We start from the raw sequence: 17,822 nt of genomic DNA, 5'->3' as shown, positions 1-17,822 counted from the left end.
GGAACTCTGGCTAAAAGAGGTGCACAAGCCCCAAATCCAAAGTGTGCAACCCAGAAAAGTGCAGAATCATCCACAATGTGAGTTAGCTCAGGACAACGGCTTCCCACGGCCAAATTCCTTGAACAGGCCTTTTGCACCTTCATGCTTTAATCCCCGTCCACTTCACCCCTGTACACTCCATCAGTAGAGGCCACTGGCATTTCCTGAACACGTGATACTGCTTTCACCTCCAACCTTTTGCAGTTGCCGTTACTCTTTCTGCAATGCCCGTACCCTCTGACCTGCCCCCAACTCATCCTGAAACCCCCAGGGGTGTCCGGGCCCTAAAGTCCAGGCACTTCCTTTGTTCTCAGGGAGCATCCCTCAGTCCCTTTCCTCAGCATGCACTATTAACATGTCCATCTTCTCCAAGGGCTATAAACGTCTTAAGCCATGACCTGGGCCTCTCTCCTCAATACCTGCCCACTTTCTGGCCCAAAACACATGCTCAGTATATGTTTTTTAAATGGAAAAAACAGGTAGGTGAATGAATGAATGTTGTCCATTGTTTACTAGTGTGTGTTCTGCAGCACATTACTAAGTTTTTATGTAACACAAATAAAACTTTAAAAATCCCATGCTTGGGAGCCCACACCCAAGCCACTGCCTGGGCCACTCAGTCATCCACCTGGACACCGGAGCGGGCTGCCAGGCCACCACCGCAGTTGTTCAGGTTTGAAAGAAGCCACAACATACAACTCTAAGCCACAGACATACAAGAGGGACATTTCCTTAAACAAGAGTCACCCCTGAACGAGATCAAGCCTGAGCCTTTGGAGTGGGAGCACTGACTCCAAGACCCTAGACTACCAGAGAACTAACCCTAGGGGGTATCATATAGTGAGAATTTGTACAAAGGAAACCACCTGAATATAAGACCCAGCATCACTCAACTGCCAGTAGCGCCCCCTGGGCAGGACACCTCATCCAAACAACAAAAATACAAACCCAATCAACAGCAGACAGGATCACCACCTCACTCAGCCTTGCCCATCAGAGGAAAAACAAACAAAAACTCAGCACAAATCTTACCCTATAAGAAGCTTACACAAACCACTGGACCAACCTTAGGAGGGCAGAACCAAAAGGAAGAAAGAATTCAACCTTGAAGCCTGGAAAAAGGAGACCTCAAACACAATAAGTTTAAAAAAATAATGAAAAGGCAGAGAAATGCTGCACAAATGAAGGAACAAATTAGAAACACAGATGTCCAAATAAATGAAGAGGAACTAGGCAAACTATCTGAAAAAGAATTCAGAATAATGATAGTAAAGTGATCAAAAACCTTGAAAACAAAATGGAGAAAGTGCAAGAAACAATTAACAAAGACCTAGAAGAATTAAAGAATAAACATGCAGAGACAAACAACACAATTACTGAAATTAAAAATACTCTCAGTTCAGTTCAGTTCAGTTCAGTCACTCAGTCGTGTCATACTCTAGAAGGAATCAATAGCAGAATATCTGAAGCAGAAGAACAAATCAGTAAGCTGGAAGATAAAATGGTGGAAATAACTTCTGAAGAGCAGAATAAAGTAAAAAGAATGAAAACAACTGAGGACAGGCTCAGAGACCTCTGGGACAACATCAAATGCACCAACACTTGAATTATAGGGGGTCCCAGAAGAAGAAGAGAACAAGAAAGGATATAAGAAATTTTGAAGAGATTATAGTTGAAAATTTCCCCAAAATGAAAAAGGAAATAGTCAATCAATTCCAACAGGCACAAAGAGTCCCATACAGGATAAACCCAAGGAGGAACATGCCAAGCCACATACTAATCAAACTGCTGCTGCTGCTAAGTCACTTCAGTCGTGTCTGACTCTGTGTGACTCCATAGACAGCAGCCCACCAGGCTCCCCCATCCCTGGGATTCTCCAGGCAAGAACACTGGAGTGGGTTGCCACTTCCTTCTCCAATGTGTGAAAGTAAAGACTGAAAGTGAAGTCACTCAGTCGTGTCCGACTCTTAGCGAACCCATGGACTGCAGCCTACCAGGCTCCTAGTCAAACTAACAAAGACTAAACACAAAGAAAGGATGTTAAAAGAAGCAAGGAGAAGCAACAAGTAACATACAAGGGAAACTCCATACGTTTAACAGCTGATCTTTCAGCAGAAACTCTGCAGACCAGAAGGGAATGGCAGGATATATTTAAAGTACTCAAAGGGAAAAATCTACAACCAAGATTACTGTATCCAGGAAGGATCTCATTCAAAACTGAGGGAGAAATCAAAAGCTTTTCAGACAAGCAGTACCACCAAACCAGCTTTACAACAAATGTTAAAGGGACTTATATAGTCAAGAGATACAAGAGAAGAAAAAAGATCTACAAAATCAACCCTAAACATTTAAGAAAATGGCAATAGGAATATATATGTCAATAATTACTTTAAATGTAAATGGAATGCTCCAACCAAAAGACACAGACTGGCTGAATGGATACAAAAACAAGACCCATATATATATGCTGTCTACAAGAAACCTACTTCAGACCTAAAGACACATATAGACTGAAAGTGAGAGGATGGAAAAATATATTCCAAAAATATACTTGCAAATGTGAAGCAAAAGAATGCCAGAGTAGCAATCTTCATATCAGACAAAATAGACCTTAAAATAAAGAAGATTACAAGAGATAAGGAAGGACACTACATAATGATCGAAGGACCAATCCAAGAGGAAGACATAACAATTGTAAATATCTATGCACCCAACATAGGAGCATCTTAATACATAAGACAAACACTAATAGACATAAAAGAAGAAATTGACAGTAACACAATAATAGTAGGAGACTTTAACACCCCACTTACACCAATGGACAGATCATCAAAAGAGAAAATTAATAAGGAAACACAAGGCTTAAATGATACATTAGATGAGAGGGATCTCATTGATATCTTCAGGACATTTCATCCAAATGCAGAAGAATACACCTTCTTCTCAAGTGCACATGGAACATTCTCCAGGATAGACTACATCTTGGGTCACAAATCAAACCTCAGTAAATTTAAGAAAATTGAAATCGTATCAACCATCTTCTCTGACCACAACGCTATGAGACTAGATATCAATTACAAGAAAAAAAAACTGTAAGAAACACAAACACATGGATATTAAACAACACGTTTCTAAATAACCAACAGGTTACTGAAGAAATCAAGAGGGAAATAAAAAAATTTCTAGAAACAAATTACAATGAAAACACAACTCAAAACCCATGTGATGCAGCAAAAGCAGTTCTAAGAGGGAAGTTTCTAGCCATACAATCCTACCTCAAGACACAAGAAAAACATCAAATAGACAGCCTAACTTTACACCTAAAACAACTGGAAAAATGAAGGAAAAAAATCCTCACAATTAGTAGAAGGAAAGAAATAAAGATCCGAGCAGAAATAAATGAAAAAGAAATGAAAGAAACAATAGTAAAGATTAATAAAACTATAAGATGGTTCTTTGAGAAGATAAACAAAATTGACAAGCCTTTAGCCAGACTCATCAAGAAAAGAGAGAAGAATCAAATCAACAAAATTAGAAATGAAAAAGGAGAGCTTACAACAGACAATGCAGAAATACAAAGGATTATAAGAGACTATTATGAACAACTATATGGTAATAAAATGGATAACCTGGAAGAAATGCAAAGATTCTTAGAAAAGTTCAATTTTCCAAGACTGAGTAAAAATAAGTAAAAAGTCACTCAGTCGTGTCTGACTCTTTTCGACCCGGTGGACTATAGCCTATCAGGCTCCTCCGTCCATGGGATTCTCCAGATAAGGATACTGGAGTGGGTTGCCATTTCCTTCTCCAGGGGAGAAGTTACTGCTGCTCCTAAGTCACTTTAGTCGTGTCTGACTCTGTGCGACCCCATAAACGGCAGCCCACCAGGCTCCCCCGTCCCTGGGATTCTCCAGGCAAGAACACTGGAGTGGGTTGCCATTTCCTTCTCCAATGCATGAAAGTGAAAAGTGAAAGGGAAATCGCTCAGTCGTGTCTGACTCTTAGTGACCCCATGGACTACAGCCTACTAGGCTCCTCCATCCATGGGATTTTCCAGGCAAGAGTAACTGGAGTGGGGTGCCATTGCCTTCTCCTCCAAGACTGAGCCAGAAAGAAATAGAAATTATGAACAACCCAATTACAAGCACTGAAATTGAAGCTGTGATCAAAAATCTCCCCCAAAACAAAGGCCCAGAACCAGATGGCTTCACAGGAGAATTCTATCAAACATATAGAAAAGAGCTAATGCCTATTCTTCAAAAACTCTTTCAAAAAATTACAGAGGAAGGAATACTTCCAAACTCATTCTACAAGGTCACCATCATCCTGATACCAAAACCAAAGACAACACAAAAAAAGAAAGCTACAGGCCAATATCACTGATGAACATAGATGCAAAATTCCTCAATAAAATTTTAGCAAACAGAATTCAGCAACACATCAAAAAGCTCACATACCATGATCAAGTTGGGATTATTCCAGGAATGCAAGGATTCTTCAATATACCCAAATCAATCAATGTGATACACCATATTAACAAACTGAAAGACAAAAACCAAATGATAAAGCTCAACATTCAGAAAACGAAGATCATGGCATCTGGTCCCATCACTTCATGGCAAATAGATGGGGAAACAGTGGAAACAGTGGCCGACTTTATTTCTCTGGGCTCCAAAATCACTGCAGATGGTGACTGCAGCCATGAAATTAAAAGATGCTTATTCCTTGGAAGAAAAGTTATGACCAACCTAGATCAGATCAGATCAGTCGCTCAGTCGTGTCCAACTCTTTGCAACCCCATGAATCGCAGCACGCCAGGCCTCCCTGTCCATCACCAACGCCTGGAGTTCACTGAGACTCACGTCCATCGAGTCAGTGATGCCATCCAGCCATCTCATCCTCTGTCGTCCCCTTTTCCTCTTGCCCCCAATCCCTCCCAGCATCAGAGTCTTTTCCAATGAGTCAACTCTTCGAATGAGGTGGCCAAAGTACTGGAGTTTCAGCTTCAGCATCATTCCCTCCAAAGAAATCCCAGGGCTGATCTCCTTCAGAATGGACTGGTTGGATCTCCTTGCAGTCCAAGGGACTCTCAAGAGTCTTCTCCAACACCACAGTTCAAAAGCATCAATTCTTTGGCGCTCAGCCTTCTTCACAGTCCAACTCTCACATCCATACATGACCACAGGAAAAACCATAGCCTTGACTAGATGAACCTTTGTTGGCAAAGTAATATCTCTGCTTTTGAATATGCTATCTAGGTTGGTCATAACTTTCCTTCCAAGGAGTAAGCCATGAAGTCTTTTAACTTCATGGCTGCAGTCACCATCTGCAGTGATTTTGGAGCCCAGAAAAATAAAGTCTGACACTGTTTCCACTATTTCCCCATCTATTTCCCATGAAGTGGTGGGACCAGATGCCATGATCTTCGTTTTCTGAATGTTGAGCTTTAAGCCAACTTTTTCACTCTCCACTTTCACTTTCATCAAGAGGCTTTTTAGTTCCTCTTAACTTTCTGCCATCAGGGTGGTGTCATCTGCATATCTGAGGTTATTGATATTTCTCCCGGCAATCTTGATTTCAGCTTGTGTTTCTTCCAGTCCAGCATTTCTCATAATGTACTCTGCACATAAGTTAAATAAACAGGGTGACAATATACAGCCTTGACGTACTCCTTTTCCTATTTGGAACCAGTCTGTTGTCCCATGTCCAGTTCTAACTGTTGTTTCCTGACCTGCATATAGAGGCAGATCAGGTGGTCTGGTATTCCCATCTCTTTCAGAACTTTCCACAGTTTATTGTGATCCACACAGTCAAAGGCTTTGGCCTAGTCAATAAAGCAGAAATAGATGTTTTTCTGGAACTCTCTTGCTTTTTCCATGATCCAGCGGATGTTGGCAATTTGATCTCTGGTTCCTCTGCCTTTTCTAAAACCAGCTTGAACATCAGGAAGTTCACGGTTCACATATGTAGATAGCATATCAAAAAGCAGAGACATTATTTTGCCAACAAAGGTCCGTCTAGTCAAGGCTATGGTTTTTCCAGTGGTCATGTATGGATGTGAGAGTTGGACTGTAAAGAAAGCTGAGCGCCGAAGAATTGATGCTTTTGAACTGTGGTGTTGGAGAAGACTCCTGAGAGCCCCTTGGACTGCAAGGAGATCCAACCAGTACATCCTAAAGGAGATCAGTCCTGGGTGTTTATTGGTAGGACTGATGTTGAAGCTGAAACTCCAATACTTTTGCCACCTCATGCAAAGTGCTGACTCATTTGAAAAGACCCTGATGCTGGGAAAGATTAAGGGCAGGAGGAGAAGGGGACGACAGAGGATGAGATGGTTGGATGGCATCACTGACTCAATGGACATGGGTTTGGGTAGACTCTGGGAGTTGGTGATGGACAGGGAAGCCTGGCGTGCTGCGGTTCATGGGGTCGCAAAGAGTCAGACATGAATTAGTGACTGAACTGAACTGAACTGATAATCTCAATAGATACAGAAAAAGTCTTTGACAAAATTCAGCACCATTTATGATTAAAACTCTTCAAAAAATGGGCATAGAAGGAACCTACCTCAGCATAGTAAAGACCATATATATAAGCCTACAGCAAACATTATTATCAATAGTGAGAAACGGAAAGCATTCCCCCTAAGATCAGGAACAAGACAAGGGTGTCCACTCTCACCAGTATTATTCAACATAGTTCTGGAAGTACTAGCTACAGCAGTTAGAGAAGAAAAATAAATAAAAGAAATCCAGATCGGAAAAGAAGAAGTAAAGCTTTCACTGTTTGCAGATGACATGATACTGTACATAGAAAACCCTAAAGATAGTATCAGAAAATTAATAGAGCTAATCAGTGAATTTTGCAAAGTTTCAGGATACAAAATCAATACACAGAAATCACTTGCATTTATATATATTAACAATGAAATATCAGAAAGAGAATTTAAGGAATCTATCCCATTCACCACTGCAACAAAAAGAATTAAATATCTAGGAATAAACTTACCTAAGGAGACAAAAGAAGTGTACACAGAAAATTATAAGACACTAATGAAAGAAATCAAAGATGACATAAACAGAAAGAGAGATAGTCCATGTTCCTGGGTAGGAAGAATCAACATGGTGTAAATGACTACACTACCAAGTGCAATCTACAGATTCAATGTGATCCCTATCAAATTACCAGTGGTATTTTTCACAGAATTAGAACAAAAAATTCCACAATTCATATGGAAACACAAAAGACCCCAAATAGCCAAAGCAGTCTTGAGAAAGAAGAATGGAGCTGGAGGAATCAGCCTTCCTGACTCCAGATTATACTACAAAGCTACAGTCATCAATATAGAATGGTACTGGCACAAAAACAGAAATATAGACCAATGGAACAACACAGAAAACCCAGAAATAAACCCATGCATCTATGGGTACCTTATTTTTGACAAAGAAGGAAAGAATATACAATGGGGCAAAGACAGCCTCTTCAATAAATGGTGCTGGGAAAACTGAACAGCTACGTGTTAAAGAATGAAATTAGAACACTTCCTAACACCACACACAAAGATAAACTCAAAATGGACCAAAGACCTAAATGTAAGACCAGAAATTATAAAACTCTTCAGTTTAGTTCAGTTCAGTCACTCAGTCGTGTCCGTCTCTTTGTGACCCCATGAATTGCAGCACGCCAGGCCTGCCTGTCCATCACCAACTCCCGGAGTTCACTCAAACTTATGTCCATCGAGTCCGTGATGCCATCCAGCCATCTCATCCTCTGTCGTCCCCTTCTCCTCCTGCCCCCAATCCCTCCCAGCATCAGAGTCTTTTCCAATGAGTCAACTCTTCGCATGAGGTGGCCAAAGTACTGGAGTTTCAGCTTTAGCATCATTCCTTCCAAAGAACACCCAGGGCTGATGCAGCCTAAACCTGCCTTGGTTCTGTGGCCCCAACACTGGTCTTTTGGAAGTCCAGTGCACTATTCATTGCACCATGGAGTCACCTCACTGGTTTTTTATTTTGCAATTGTAGCCAAATAAAACCATTTGATTTTCTGCATGAATTTTTATTAGAGTAGTACTTATAGAATTGAGTCTTAAACCCAAACACTTCCTTGGTAAACTGTATCTCATTAGTCACTTTTCATTTACTCGAGTCTATACAGATATTTTTGAATTGTTTGTCCAAGTGTTTAAGTGCTTAATCTCCCACCTAGATAGGTATAGTGCTTAGTCTCCCACCTAGATAGGTATAATGGCATGTGGATAGATCCATTTCATAAAACATTATGGAACAGTTCCTCCTTTCTCCTTCATATATTATCTCTAGCTTTCTGGTACAAAAAGTTCATTTATAAATACTGTATTAGCATATCTTAGTGATTCTGTTCAAGTCACAGCCATAGAGATAAATGAGAACTCCCAGCTCTGCCTTATTTCCCATGCATGGTGAATTCACAGGCAATAATTTGCAGGTGCAACTTCTGCATGTTGGCCTAATTGACCCTTTCCCCTCTTTATCAAAGGCAATTTCCCTCGGAAATTAACAACTGTTTCCACCTGCAGCTGCTCACTTATACAGGGGGCAATCCAGCTGTGGCTTTATAACCCCACCCCCAGGTTATCCCACAGTTAAAAATCAGAATTACGTAGATCATGTGGTCAGGAAAATGGCTCTTTCAAAGGACTTCTCTTTCTCACTGAAGGAATTCAACTGAATGAAAAGCAACACTGAAAACGGATAGATTAACTTGCCTGAGGCAGGACCCGGTAGCATCCTGGGAGGTTGTCATCATTGACAAGCTGGATCGTTTTCTTATATGGATACTTCAGGAAGCAACGCCCGAAGTCCACCTCTGTATTAACCACATGGAGGTTAGGTACAATACACCTGCTCGAGGGAAGGAGCCCATTAAAGAATTCAAAAGGATGAAGGGAGAGCTTGTTTACATATGGAGGACACAGAGTCCCAAGTTAAACACATTTGTCACTGTCACACAGTAGTTTTCCTCTAATAACTACATTAATCATTTTCACATCTTCTCTCCTGTCATCTCTAAGCCCCTAGTAACCACTTTTTAATCAAAAAAGGGCTAGAAGCAGGACTTCTTAAACACTGTCTTCTGTGGGTAATGACTAACATTTCCATTGTTTTTCATATTTGGCCTTTTCTCTGGCGAGGAGCCCCCAAAGCACAAGTTCCTTAGGATAGTGCATCTGTTTCCGTGATAAACAGGGTCCTGACTCGCTGTGACACTTTGGACCAGTCAGAGTCCCCTGAGGACCAGCAACAGTTCGCACCATCTAAATAATGGTAATAATTCTAATTTCCATGCAGAACAGCTGCCTCAGATCAGTGGGCTCAGGCAGCTGCTCGACCCAGAACTGGCACTGTGACAGTGGTGCTCAGTGTGAAGGGGGTGTTGTGGGGGAGAGGAGGGAGGGATGGAAGGCCTGTGTGTGCAGACTGGCCTGTTATTAGGTGGCCTGGGTTTTCTTTTGCGTCTGTTAAGTGCCCAGGTCTGCCCCGCCCTGCTGCAGTTGCACGGCGCAGTGCCATGGTGAGGAGTGCCGGCGTGTGAATCAGGCAGAGCCAGGTGCAGATGCCGACCTCACCGAGCACAGCTGGAGCCAGCTACTCTCCCTCCCAGAGTCCCATTTTTGCTCATAGGTAGAAAGAAGATAATCTGAGGGACTGACATTAGCATCAACTCTTCCTGGGGCAACACAGAAGATGGTGTGAATGAAGGGACGGCGCGGGACCCCCTGATGGCTCAGTATGAGAGGATGAGCCTGCGGTCCCTGCCCAGCCACTCGCACTGCTGGCTCTCTGGGAGAATCACTTTAGGGAGCACGTTCTGAAAGTAGCTCCTCTGTTGAGAGTCTGAGCAGTCCTTACAGACTGCTCCAAAAGTAGTGATATAGAGTCTTGACCGCAAGTTCGGGTTTTAGCGCAAGATGAGGGTTCACTTTTAGTTAGAATGGGAGTTGTCAGTTGACCCAGCGATTCTGGTAAAGCTTATCCTTTACTGCCTGAAACATCGGGGCTGACAGGACTCTTAGCATTTGACTTGGTCACAGAGTATACATGCTAGAAAACTCATAGCCTCCTAGAACCCATCCCCCACTTTTTTAAAATTCAGGATTTTCTACTTAGAGCTGCAGGGAAAAGGCATTGGAAAGTATCAGAATAAAAGAAAAATAGAAAAGAAATGCAAGCCTAGACAAAAGGTCAAACTTTGGGATAGAGAAGACCAAACAAAAGAGTTTTTCCACTGTTGTTGAACAAATGATTAGTGAAGTCTCTGGACGGAATATTAAGCAGATTGTGGCAAGAACTTGACCTTCAAGTTATTTTAGGGCTGTCCCCTGACTTCACTCAAGCCCAAGACAGAGGAAATGGTGCTGGTTATGATGACCCCACCAACCAGCATACCTGTACCTTCTTTAATGTACATCTTCCTAAGGTTCATGAAGGTCCTACATTCTAGGTACTGGAATACTGCCTGTTTCCTTCAGATGGTATTTTCATACACACTATCAGGTCCCAGATCTTGACACTTGTTTACTTTGGCAAGAGCACGGCCTATGATTTTATTTAGGACCGTGGTCAGCGTCAGTACGTGACACACTACGCTGAGAAAGGCTGTAAATTTAGTGAAGGAGACACAGTCAACAAATGTCAGAGCCAGGATCTTAACCTGACTCCAGGACCCACTGTTGCCTCTATTAAAAAAGAGAGACAAGTTGTGATGGTTCTGAGAAGTTTATGATGTTAGTGAGGGCCTCGTTTTGGGGGGCCACTTGCAGCCTGCCTTTAAGTCCTACTGACAATGTCCTGGAGCAGGGCCATGAGCACCACTCTTTCTGCTGCAGAACTCTGGAGTACTATCTTTAAAGATAAAAATAAAAACCAGCAACTGCTCATCTCTTCCTGATAAAACCTTGTCAAGTATATACATGGAAAATCAGGCCCATTAAAGAACACTATTATACTTAACACCTAACATACGCGTCCCTCCTCATATATCCACCAAAGGTGCGTTTTCTCATATAAAACTTTGTCACTCCAATATCAGATTCTTCTTCCTTTCTCAGGAAAGGCAGTAAACTGGTTGGTTGCTCCTGTGCTGCCTTCCTTCTCGAGAGCCAGCCCATTACTGGTGGCTTAGGGGAGACTGGGAAAGAGAAAGCAGGTGAGTGTGATACCTTGCTGTAATTAGGAGTGCCAGCACTTCCTCTCCGATGCCCTCCACATCCACCACCAGGGCCAGCTCATATTTCTGCACAGTGTTGGAGCATAAGGTCACCTGGAAAGAAAAAGGTAAAAAGCTGCTCTTCTAAAAGGCCAGCTCTCCCCCTACACAGGGGAGAAGTGGGCCAGGAGAGGAGCACACGGATGAGTGTGGTTTCTAAGTACTTTATTAGAGGATCTATGGCATTTAACATTTTTAGTTAAACAGGTTCCGTTTCAGGGTCAGGGCATGCTGAGTTGTTTCAAAGGCCAGGTTAGATTCTAACAAACGGCTTTTGGTATAATAGGTCTGCTGAATTCTGAGGGGGTAGTATCAAAGGAGCCACAGATCTGGCATGAGGGAAAACCAGGCCCTGAAGGACATCAACAACAAACAAACTTTAATTACTGCAATTTAAAGTGTTCCCTATGCCTCTGGGCTATATATATTCTGAAAATTCAGTACAACAATAAAACACCACAGCTAGATTTCACTTACGGCAAAATAAATGAATATAACCAAGTCAGTGATAGAAATGGTGTGAGAAATAAACTAGTCTTTTTTTTTTAACCAAAATCTTGTCGTTCCTCCCCACCTCCCGTATTCATTATTGGAGCAGAAAACAGGAAACTCTGAAGAAAGGTTAATCCAAGGACAGTATCTGACCAATATATTTTACCCTATGTTTGTATTTATTGTTGTGAAACTTGACATTTAGGCTTTTGAAGCCTTGTCACAATTTTTAATTGCTTTAAATGATTTGTATTGGAAGAGATACTTGTAAGTGTAGAAAACAGCTTCTGGCATAGGTTATGGCTCTTCTATCTATAAATTATGCATCAGGTACTAATTAAAATTTTTTTGGTTGGAAAGGGAATTGTTGGATGCAAATTTGAATCCAGATAGACGTGGTTAAAGTGCAGATCAGGAGGGAAAACTGAGGCTTGGAGAAAGCTTTCTGAAATACAAAGGAAAAATAAAGCAAAGAGGGAGTCGCTGATTTGGAAGGAAAACTTGGCAGCTTTGGAGAGAAGCAGCCACTACAGCGTCCAGATTCCTGGACTGGCTCTAACCCTGACTTATGTCTCTGAGCTCTGGTTAGAGGAAGTGGTTCTGGCAGAAACCTGCTGGACAGATGTTGTCTTCTAGAATCTTCCTGAACTACATGGGAGAAGATCCACAAAAGGGGGGGAATAGTAGGTAATATGTAAGGTAAGCACTACTCTGTAAAAAATAAATTCGTTCACTGCAGCTGCACCTCTCCTTGGGCAAGTCACAATTAGCAACTGCTCTGATCTGAATGCTGATGTCCCCACCTCCCACCGCAAATGTACATGCAGAAATCCTAACTCTCAAAGTGCTGATTATTAGGAGGTTATGAGGTCATGAGGGTGGAGTCCTCTTAAGCAGGATGAGTGCCCCTCTAAGAGGCCCCAGAGAGCTCCCTCATCCCTTCACCAGGTGAGGGTACAAGGAGACATCAGCAGTCTGAAATCTGAAAAATAGCCTTCACCAGAACCCTACCATGCTGGTACTTTGACCTCGGACTTCCAGCCTCCAGATTGTAAGAATAAATTTCTGATGTTTATAAGCCACCCTGTCTCTGGTATTTTGTAATAGGAGCCCAAATGGGAAGTTACAACAATATGTGATATCAAACCTCACTGTATCCCTGAAGAAACCCTTAGAAAAGCTGAAACCTCCTAGAATAGATTTAGGATGAATAAATTCATGGTGAGGTATTATAAAGCATTTAAAGCAAATTTGGGGGGTAAAATTCACAGCTGAATTAAATATTGAAAGATAATGACTAAAGAGAAAATTATCACCTTAGCTGTAAAGTCATTTTTTCTTTTCCAGAAGAGATAAAATCATTTAAGATTAGCAACCTTCAGTGTTGCTAGACCTAACTGCTTCCAGAAGCAAAAGTAAATGATGGGAGACAGTTAAAACCTTTCTCAGTTAGCTTTGGAACAATTCTGCTGTTGGCACTATGAGGCCATAAGCCAAGCATCACACTGTGGACCTTAAAACACTGCTGGGAACATCACGTCCACATTTACCAGGAAGCTCAAATTCAGGTTAAAAACTTGAATAAACTGGATATCATCTGGAGCATAAACCTGGATACTTACTAGTATAAATGATTTGAGTCTAATGGAGGACCTGATTGTCAATGAGCTCTTAGTATTGATGAGTGAACTATTAGGCACTGAGCAGTGACTTCAGCAGAAATTACTAGAATCCACTGTTCTGATACAGGCAACGCATTCAGACTGATGGAAACCTACTGAAGCAGTGTCAGTTCTTTGGCCCAATCTATTTGTATCTGGTTTCTTTTGCCACAGTAGTTTACTTCCTTGTAGAAATAGACCCACTTTTCCATGTGAATTAGAGGCATTCCCTCTCATTGACACTGGGCATATAAAGCAAATGCTAGATGTGGTCTCAGTAACTATTTGACAGTTCAGCTGTATGGCTACATGTGCTGGAAGGCTGAGCACTTTACCCTGATAGCAGCAAATCCCTGGGAGCGAATGGTGCCGCAGCTGGGGGTTATGGTGAATTCTTTTGGTCTTATTACAGGTAATTCATCCTTGTTCCAAAATGGTTTTTGGTTGTCTGAATACTGCTCACAACTTGAAATGCTTTGCTGGCCAACGCCATCCCCAGGGACACGCAGTTTGAAGGTCATGGGGACCAAGGAGGTATTATTGAGGGAACATATCAAGGTATGAGGAAACCCTGGAAAACAAAATATAAGGTGAGAAATAAATGCCCTATGATAGCTTCCCTCTAACTTCAACCTCCCTTCTCAGTGCCAAACCTCTTAAATGAATTGGACAGGCAGTTCATCACTGCTATTTATTTCCAGCTCTCCCCGGTATTGTTTTCAGTTGCACAACCAATAAATACATTTCACTCATTCATTCAATGAGTACTTATTATGCATTTACTATGTAACAACAATAGACATGAAACAAACCACTCTGTCATCATCCAGACCCCTCTCCAGAGGCAGTCTCTATAATCAGTCTGTTGAGTAATCTTCTAGAAGCACATTTTGTATTTGATTTTTACATAGAAATACAATTTCCCCCAAGGAATAGCAGTATATTTGCTCTTTTTATTTGCTGGTGTGTGAAAGGAGAAGCCCACGCAGTTTTGCTTGCTGTGTGACCCAGAGCCTGCCAACACATTATATAATTCATCCTAGACTTGTCTGAGGCTCTTGCTCTTAGAGTGGATGACACAAAATCGAATAATAGTCTCTCCTGAGAGAGACTTTACAGTCTGCTTTTGAGCTGGCCAAAGGCTAGCTGGCCAAAGCTTTCACCTCCCTGAGACAAAACTGCTTTTCAGTGTTATTTCTAGCCCTCCTAGATTCAGTTCAGGGAGACTCGTGCTCCTTTCCTAAGAGCTGTGGCTCCTCCTTGCCTGGCAAGCAATAAACCAAACTCTGATTTTGGATTCCCTAGGTGGTCATTGTATCTGCTACCATTTTCAGAACAAGAATGATCTAAAACCACAAGAGAATAAACATGCATATTTCTATTGGATGTAAACACTTCTCTCTCTATGTTGAAACCTACTGTGATGAAGTACAACTGGTCTCCTGGAGTAACTGCTGCAGTACTGCTGGGAATATTTTGAACTGATCTACTTCTCCCTCTCTGAGCCTTTGTCTACACATTAGGACTGTTGGAGGAAACACAACCACGTCTCCCTTATAATTTCACACCTCCTTGGAAGAGACATTTTATGGAAGAATTGTGTGATTAAGGGCACTTGAAAGATTATTTTTAGAAACTCCAGAGATATTGCTAGAAAGTCATTTTCACAATCATATAATTGCTTCATCTGACTTCTCTTAACTTTTTCAAAATGACTCTTAAAAACTACAGATTCCTTCTTATTTTACCTTACCATTTACAGGATAAACACTCTTCAAATGTATGGTGTAATTTGGAAGTGGATCCTATAAAGGTTCACATGTGTCTTTCCAAACCACTGCCCAGACTACGTTCCTGAATCTGTAAGTTTTTCTGAGAATAAAGTCAATTAAAACCTTCTAGCTAGAACAATTCCTTGTACAACTACTTGTAATAGCCTGTATTGCTTGTGTAGAAGCCCCCCAAAAGAGGATATTGCTTTATTAAAGATCAAACATTCATTAATACAAATGTTATTCCTAGGTTTCTGGCTGCATCAAATCCGAATTACTATTCTATTGTCCATCTGAATGCAAGTACTTTACATCTAATACATTTTAAAAAATCAACATCTATGTGCCTTTTCTTCAAATAATTAACAACATGCTTGGCCAGAATGCCTCAAAGACTCAAAGAGACACCTTCATATCTCTCCCAGTACTTAAATAATTATTTAAAAGATTGCAGTCTCAGGAGGTTTGATTCTCATTCAAGATGTGCATTTTCATCTGACCTAGAAAGCCCCGAAGAAGAAACTTAAGGAAACTAGGGGCAAAAGATCGCAAGGCTGCAAAGGAAAATTTTCAATTCTGACAGCTGGAGATCTTAAGTGGAAATCTGCTAAAATAAACTTTCAGAAATCAGTGACCTTCAGCAATAGATTGCTATTCTCAGATCCTCAGAAGCAGCAGACTCTACATGAAGTTGAAAGATTCTGCTCGTGAGTGACAGAACAAGATTTTGCAACACACCTGGTATTACTGAGTTTCATACTTTACCTTGTATACTTTCGTTCTTATCATTCTGCCATATTTTTCTCTATTGCTACCTTAAGGTCATATTAATCCTTAATCCTTCTGATATCTACTGTTGTGTTTCCCTTTACTGCTAATGATCCCTTCCTCAAATCTAGGCTTTGCTTATGCCTACTATAATCTCTTCTGCCAATCTTTCTAAGAACTTCCTATGATCATGACAAATAAGCTTTGCCCATAACTCTCTACTTCATACCTTCCTAAAGTTAACTTAAATACTTCTCCTTGAGTAAAATACTGCTAGTTCCTACTAGGCCGTGTGTATTTTTTGATGCTTATATTTATTTATCCCAACAACTCTGCCCTCAAACCCTAACTTCTCTGTCTAAATTATCTAATGGTCAAATCCACTGAGAACCTAGAGCCTTCCAAATTTCTTATTCTCATTCAGCAAGTTCTTGTACCACCTGAAAAATAATGACTTTGCAGATACGTGTCCTGCCCCATTTGATCTATCACCTGGCATACCACTGATGATTTGGTCCATTTCATTCCTTGATCAATCTGAGGAGTTATCAATGCCCCAGTGTTCCTTCAGGGACAATCACTACCCAAATTCTATACTTTAACTCTCTCGATACTGTAGTGTTAGTCAAACTAATTAATTATTAGATATGTCATCCAGCATCCAATCCTACCATCACAATCTCCAGCAGTTTAGTTCAGCCACTAGTCATGTCCGACTCTTTGTGACCCCATGGACTGCAGCATGCCAGGCCTCCCTGTCCATCACCAACTCCCAGTTTACCCAAACTCAGCTCCATTGAGTTGGTGATGCCATCCAACCATCTCATCCTCTGTCGTTGCCTTCTCCCACCTTCAATCTTTCCCAGCACCAGGGTCTTTTGAATGAGTCAGCTCTTTGCATCAGGTGAACAAAGTATTGGAGTTTCAGCTTCAACATCAGTCCTTCCAAAGAACACTCAGGACTGATTTTCTTTAGGCTGGACTGGTTGGATCTCCTTGCGGTCCAAGGGGCTCTCAAGAGTCTTCTCCAACACCACAGTTCAAAAGCATCAATTCTTCAGTGCTCAGTTTTCTTTATAGTCCAACTCTCACATCCACATATGACCACTGGAAAAACCATAGCCTTGACTAGACGAACATTACAGCAAAGTAATATCTCTGCTTTTTAATATGCTATCTAATTTGGTCATAGCTTTTCTTCCAAGGAGCAAGTGTCTTTTAATTTCATGGCTCAAGTCACCATCTGCAGTGATTTTGGAGCCCAAGAAAATAAAGTTCTCCCACTGTTTCCACTGTTTCCCCATCTATTTGCCATGAAGTGATGGGACCAGATGCCATGATCTTCGTTTTCTGAATGTTGAGCTTTAAGCAATGTTTTCACTCTCCTCTTTCACTTTCATCAAGAGGCTCTTTGGTTCTTTTTCACTTTCTGCCATAAGGGTGGTGTCATCTGCATATCTGAGGTTATTGATATTTTTCCTAGCAATCTTGATTCCAGCTTGTGCTTCATCCAGCCTGGCATTTCGCATGATGTACTCTGCATATAAGTTAAATAAGCAGGGTGACAATATACAGCCTTGACAATATACAGCCTACTTCTTTTGCTATTTGGAACCAGTCTGTTGTTCCATGTCCAGTTCTAACTGTTGCTTCCTGACTTGCACACAGATTTCTCAAGAGGCAGGTCAGGTGGTCTGGTATTCCCATCTCTTTCAGAATTTCCCACAGTTTATTGTGATCCACACAGTCAAAGGCTTTGGCATAGTCAATAAAGCAGAAGTAGACGTTTTTCTGGAACTCTCTTGCTTTTTCCATGATCCAGCGGATGTTGGCAATTTGATCT

General features: G+C 41.3%; 1 protein-coding gene and 1 long non-coding RNA gene across 2 annotated transcripts in view; one reads left to right on the top strand and one right to left on the bottom strand.

Moving 5' to 3' along the window:
- The window catches only part of HYDIN (HYDIN axonemal central pair apparatus protein), a 339,719-nt gene that overhangs the window by 173,971 nt on the left and 147,926 nt on the right, over positions 1–17,822 (bottom strand). The window contains 3 exon segments of the mRNA XM_086351674.1: positions 8,786–8,921; positions 11,240–11,340; positions 13,775–14,010. Of these exon segments, the coding sequence (XP_086207800.1) occupies positions 8,786–8,921; positions 11,240–11,340; positions 13,775–14,010 (473 nt within the window).
- Positions 13,852–15,845, top strand: LOC147353542 (uncharacterized). The gene is made up of 2 exons (XR_015145719.1): positions 13,852–14,029; positions 14,745–15,845. It is a non-coding gene; the product is annotated as an uncharacterized LOC147353542 (long non-coding RNA).

This window comes from Bos grunniens, chromosome 18 (assembly GCF_055505025.1).
Source record: "Bos grunniens cultivar Pamir isolate PY7600 chromosome 18, Bosgru_T2T1.0, whole genome shotgun sequence".
NCBI lineage: Eukaryota > Metazoa > Chordata > Mammalia > Artiodactyla > Bovidae > Bos > Bos grunniens.
Note: the sequence above shows the minus strand (reverse complement) of the source record. Positions and strands in the feature narration are given on the sequence as shown.